Source organism: Pteropus vampyrus, unplaced genomic scaffold (genome assembly GCF_000151845.1).
Source record: "Pteropus vampyrus isolate Shadow unplaced genomic scaffold, Pvam_2.0 Scaffold204, whole genome shotgun sequence".
In the NCBI taxonomy this organism is placed as follows: domain Eukaryota; kingdom Metazoa; phylum Chordata; class Mammalia; order Chiroptera; family Pteropodidae; genus Pteropus; species Pteropus vampyrus.
In genome coordinates this window covers 1,279,361-1,285,191 of record NW_011888985.1, presented here as the reverse complement: position 1 = coordinate 1,285,191, position 5,831 = coordinate 1,279,361, and the positions used below count along the sequence as shown (strand labels likewise).

Here is a 5,831-nt window from a genome sequence, read left to right as displayed (position 1 = left end):
GACGCATGAATTCGAAGAATGAGAACAGAATGACCTGCATGTAACACAAACTGTATTTACCGTAAAGTATCTCTGTGTTTTGATGATTCGCGAACTACCTCGGGATTTTATGGTCCGTGAGAATCATCATATGCAAATGCCCTATTATCCAGGCGAAATGCGAAACTACCCTTAGCAGAGAAGGTTGGGAGACAGGACGGCGTGTCACAGTGTTTTATTGTATACGCCCCTGCTAGGTGTATGGAAGCCTCCTCTAGATTAAATTATCTCCTTTGCAGTTATAATTTCCAGAAAGATCTTGACATAGCCACACGCTTTTCATAAACAGTCGATTGCAAGATCTTCAGGAACACGAGCGGGAACTAACAGACAGCAAAAATTAATCATTTTGTTGAAAAGAAAATTAAAATGGAGAGAATTCAGCTGTACGTGAGGATAAACTTAAGACCGAGGAAAAACAAACCGTGCTCAGGAGTCCCCGAGTCTCTCGATATCTTTGCCGTGGGCTAAAGTCCCATGTTGAGGTCAAAACTTCAAACGTGGCCTCAAACTGGCACGGGTCCACAGGAAAGGGCCCCAGTAAACATTTGCCGTGGGATCAATCGTTTCTGGTAAAGCTGCAGACTGCGCCAGAGAGAGCAAAGCAGGTCGCATTGGCTGAAGACCTGCCTCAGGAGGACCTGTCACCCCCGAGCGCACAGGTGCAGTCTCCCTGGCTCTGAACTACACTCACTCTTCCCAGAATGGAGCAGGTAGTGCTGAGGATGGTGCTAGTGTTTGTCCTTGGAACACACCGCTGGCCCTGCACAGGTAAGGGACTCAACGACAAGGCCCCCGCCCTCAACCCACATCGCCGTCCCTGCTCGTGAACCCGGGCTCACTGTGCCCCGTGTGCTTGTGTGTCCAGCTTTCCCGGTGTATGACTACGACCTGTCCTCCCTGCGGGAAGCGCTCAACGCCTCTGTGGCCAAGGTGAACTCTCAGGCCCTGAGCCCGTACCTATTCCGGGCGTTCAGAAGCTCCCTCAGAAGAGTAAGTAGACATGCTCCCTTCGCCATGAATCCGCCCTGCCTTCCGGCTTGCTTTCCCTTTGGTTTGTTTGTTGGGTGCACTTTTTAATTTATTTTTCCAGTGTAAACCGATGACAGCTAGTCGTCTCCTTTATAGATTTTTTTTTTTTTTTTTTTTTGAGCAGAGAAAGGATTTCATTTCCATTCTTGTCGTAAGGCCCTCCAAGCTCCTTTGGAGGCCTGATTCTTCTGCCATATTCTTCCCTCTGGCCCCATTTCCCGTTGCCAGATGTTTCTCCTCGCGCATCCTGCATTTACAGCCAAAGTCCCCGTGGTTCCTCTTGAGATGCTTTATTAAGAACTACTCGTTTATTAGAAATGAGGCTTTTTTCAGTTTGGCAGTTCTGCTTCTAATATTTCTAGGAAATAAATTCTGGCTTTTGAGCTAAAGAAATCCACCCTCCTTTGTCAATTTAGCAATAGTCTGTTTCCTGTTCACTTTGGGAAACGGAAAGATGGATTTTCTTGAGCTTCCAGTGACTCCATCTGTGACAGGCGAAGAAAGAGACACAGAACTCTCCTTCAAAGGAAATGGGAAGTGTAGACAGCTAGTCGCCTCCCCGTCCAGATCTCCAGGCGTTTTTACCGCCTAATGGCTCCAGCAGTGAGGGGCAAAAACGCCCTCAAAATGCCCTCAAGCTAGTTCAGGTCAAGACGGGAGGTAGGGATGTTCTATTAAGTGACAGGTCCTACAGATGGAAAATCTGTGTGGCCGGCCACGTGGGACGGGAGCAGGGGCCTGGCCAGGAGCCCCTGTCCGAGGCCCGGGGGTCAGTGCTTTCTCTGTCTGCCAGCTCACGTCGCCCGTCCCGGCTGCGTGCCACCTTAGCTAGCACTTACCTCGCTCCCTCTCTCACTGCGAAGAACACCTGGCTCGTGTCTCCAAATACAGCACGTTCATCACGACCCTTTGCTGCAGAAAACGGCTCAGCGTCCAATTTCCAGAGTCCTAGGAAATTAATTGAATTTTATGATTGGGTCATACATAGGTCCTGAGGATGGTGGGCTTTCGTTAGGTGCCCAGCCCATAACCAGGCCATTGTGGTTCGGAGTGGGGCCTGGGCATTGTGATGTGGCGGCAATGTGACATGCCAGCGGTCGGCTGCCAAGCCGAGGTGTGACTTTTTTTCTCGCAGATATGGGGCCAGAATAGAGAACGCCATTCCTTGAGTCCTGCCGTATTGGTTTCTGTCTTTTGCATTTCACGAAATCCACTTGCGGTGTGGATAAATCAGTGTCCTCTTGCAGAGCTGGCAGATGAATAGTTCAAATTTACAATTGTAATTTAGCTGGTGCTCACCAAGGAAGAAATTGAGTAGTTAATTAAATGAATAAGAACAAGAGGATAGGTCCTGGGAGAGCCCATTACCGACACCTTGGCAGTCTGGCCCGGGAGGTGAGCTGGTGCGAGGCATCACCACCCAGGCCACGTTCCAGCTCGTGTGCCGCCTTGGCACCGCAGACCGGAGCCCGGATACGCGTGCACCTGCAAATAAACACACTTAGGTAGGCGTGTGCGTGAGCCTTAATGAGCGTGTCCATACAAGAGAGCTCTCCGCCTGGCGTGTGCTGCTGGTCTAGCGGGAAGCCTGCCTCGTCTCGCTCCTCTCCGGCCTTTTCCGATCTCAGGCGACATTCACCAGGCTCCTACTATGCACACTTCGTTTCCTCGCCCTTCAGAAGGAAAACTCCTTTGATCTCTCCCCGTGACATGTCTTTTCTCTTAGGAGCGGGTCGCACTTGTTCTACGGTACATAGTAGTCATGTATTTTACAAACGCTCTAAAAATGGCCCCAAATACACAGTTCCCTCCACACGAGTAGCTGCGGGAGACACACTCAGAGGCAGCAGAGTCCTCAGGAGAGAGATGAAGGCAGAGATCTCTGGCTCTTGGAAGAAGAAATGCAAATCGGCATGAAAAATGTTCCATCCCCCGATAGCCAAACAAATCAGAATTAAAATAACATGGCGAAATGGAAAAGTAACGTGAAAAAGAACTCACACTTGCACGAGAGAGCGTAATTAGGGAAATTTATCTCTGGGAAGCGATTCGGAAATGCGCGTTAAGCATATTTATAAGCACGTTAAATAAAGACATAACTTTCGATGGCATAGTTTCACTTCTAGGAATACGTCCAAAGGAGTCACGTGGTTTAGTCATGTTTATAGACGTGCGGGAGTTCGGGGGCAGAGTTCAGTGGCCTTAGGGCGAAGGGTCGGCCCTGCTACTTTATTCCTGAGCTTGCTGAGTCAGCCCGCCGGCTCCAACCCCACTGCACAGCAGACTCACCCGGGAGCTTGAAATGCTCCCTACGTCGGGAGCGGCGGTGCCTGGTTACACATCTGTCTCCCGGGGCAGGGCTCGTATTCCTACCTGTTTGTCCTCCGGGTCCTTCTACTCTGTGGCCCACTGGGTCTTACCTGTGAACCGGGATCAAATTCTCTTGCTATTGGTTTTAATTTACTTACCTCTCGGGCGCCACGTGTGAAAAAGGATGAGGAAAAATGACTTCGGCAACGACGGTTTCCTCGCTCCGCTGTAGCCGTCAGGGTCACTCCGACTGTTCCCTCAGGGGACACCAGCGGACAAAGGAAAGGTGGACATAGGCCTCGTGCCGAGGACAGGAAGAGAAGCGGACGGACCAGGCTGTGCTTTCGTAGAGCTCAGGTTCCACCGGGCAGAGAGGGGGAGAGAAGGGCGAGGGGGCAGGGAGAAGGGAGAAAGGTGCCTGGTTACGCACACGAATGACGCGACTTCAGAGACCGGGAGACACTGCGCAGGACACAGATCACGTCGGCGGACGAATGGGCTGGGGCTGGGACAGCCGTCCGATGGGGCGGAAGTGTCCTTACGTGAGCTAAGACTCTCCCAGTGACAAGAACGTCCAGTGAGGAGAAGACCACTGGGAGGCCCCTGATGGACCACGAGAGAGAGTCTGGCTAGAACCAAGTGAGCAGGGCTGAGGGCAGAGAAATGGGCCTGAGCTGGGAGAGTGGGCAGCCCCTGGCGGGGGCCGGGACGGCTTCAAACAAAGGAAGGCCTTGAAGGTCTTTGCATGTGTGGAAGATCTCTGGAGTTGCCGTGTGGGGTGGGCTGCGAGGGAAGAATCCGTGATAGCGCCCTCAGGAAGCCAGCAGTGATGAAAGGCAGCTGAGCCTCACGTGGGAGCAGGGAGCAGGGGGTGGGTGGGCTCGGGGACATTTGGGGGCAAAGTCACGGAGGCTTTGGGGCTCTTTGTGTCTATGCCCACTTCTGTCCATTTTTCCTTTCATATTCTTTGCATTTCTTGCTTTTTGGCTTTCTAAATTATTCTTTATTTGCTATAGTTGATCTGATCTTTACTTTTTATCCAATAATAAGAGATTAACTTGAAAAACCTAAATCACGTGTTAGTTAGGCTTCACCAGATAGAACCAATAGAGTGTATATTCTATCATCTATCTATCTATCTATCTATCTATCTATCTATCTATCTATCTATCTATCTATCTATCCATCTATCTATTTATCTATCTATTATCTATCTTCCATCTACTTATCTATCTGAGAGTGTTTGTTTGATTGACTGACTTGGCAGGCCAGTAGGCTGGAGACCCAGGGAAGTGTTTTAGTTCAAATCTCAAAGGTCATCTACTGGTAGAATTCCTCTTTGCTTGAGGGAGGTCAGTTTTTGTTCTATTCAGGCTTTCAACTGATTGGACGAGGCCCACCCAAATTATGGCGGGTAATCTGCCTTACTCTAGCTCCACTAATTTAAACGTTAATCTCATCCAAAAACACTTTCACAGAAATATCCACAATCATGTTTGACCAAATATCTGGGCACTGTAGCCCAGTCATGATGACACATAAAATTAAGCATTACGACCATCAAAAAAGAACTGTTATGGGTCTTTCATTGCTTATATGTTTTTATTTCTCTTTGAAATAAAGAACCGAAACCTGCTCACTATGAAAAGTCAGAAAGTACAACAAAAAAGAAACGCTAAAAGTAACATCCATTATCCATTCCTCTGAGATACTCACCATGAATATGTCAGAGGATACCTTTCGGTCTCTTCATCTGTAGGTATAAAATCTATCTTTTAAGGAAAACAGGACTGTACTGAACACCAATTGTAAAGTACTACGATTCGTTTCAGCAGCCATGCTGGGTTTGGGATTTTCTCCAGCTGATTCCTTTTTGCTGAGCAGTTGCTTCGTTCTACCTTTTTTCAAACAACACAAGAGCAGAAATTCACTGGCCGAATGTGAGTCCAAATGAAAAAGCGAAGCTATTAGGCTTTTGAAATCTATTTTAGAAAAAGTGCTTGAAAGTGCTTAAAGATGCAAAAATAGTTTGCAGAATCATCTTATAGTTCAATAAAATGATCTGTACTCAAAAACTCAGTTTCAGTTTTTTAAACTCAGCTTTGGGGTCGCTGTTCACTTTCATCGAATCGCTCTAAGGGAAATTCCTGAAGCGTGATCAAAGCTGAAGAGCTGAAAACGCTCTCCTGCTTGTGGGAGAACTTCTTATTTTTTATGAGGTTCAGATTTAATATTCAGTCTTCTAAAATTATACACGCACGTGGGAGTAACTGATGGCGAGGTTGTCTTTGTCCTACTTGTTTTCAGAAAACTCCACTTGTCCTGTGTCCTCACTCCTCATTTTGTCTTAGAAAGAGACATGACAACCCCCTTCTTGAGCATGGAGTTTGCCACTTATTTCCTAAACACATGCCCATTATTCCCACCCATAAGTGGTCTGCGCTTCTCAC

At 48.1% G+C, this 5,831-nt stretch overlaps 1 protein-coding gene across 1 annotated transcript in view; it reads left to right on the top strand.

Moving 5' to 3' along the window:
• The first annotated feature begins 743 nt into the window (after positions 1–743).
• SPP2 (secreted phosphoprotein 2) overlaps positions 744–5,831 on the top strand; it is a 16,839-nt gene continuing 11,751 nt past the window's right edge. Inside the window, exons 1-2 of the mRNA XM_023537939.1 lie at positions 744–810; positions 908–1,032. Coding sequence (XP_023393707.1) covers positions 744–810; positions 908–1,032 — 192 coding nt within the window. The remainder of the gene's footprint in view (positions 811–907; positions 1,033–5,831) is intronic.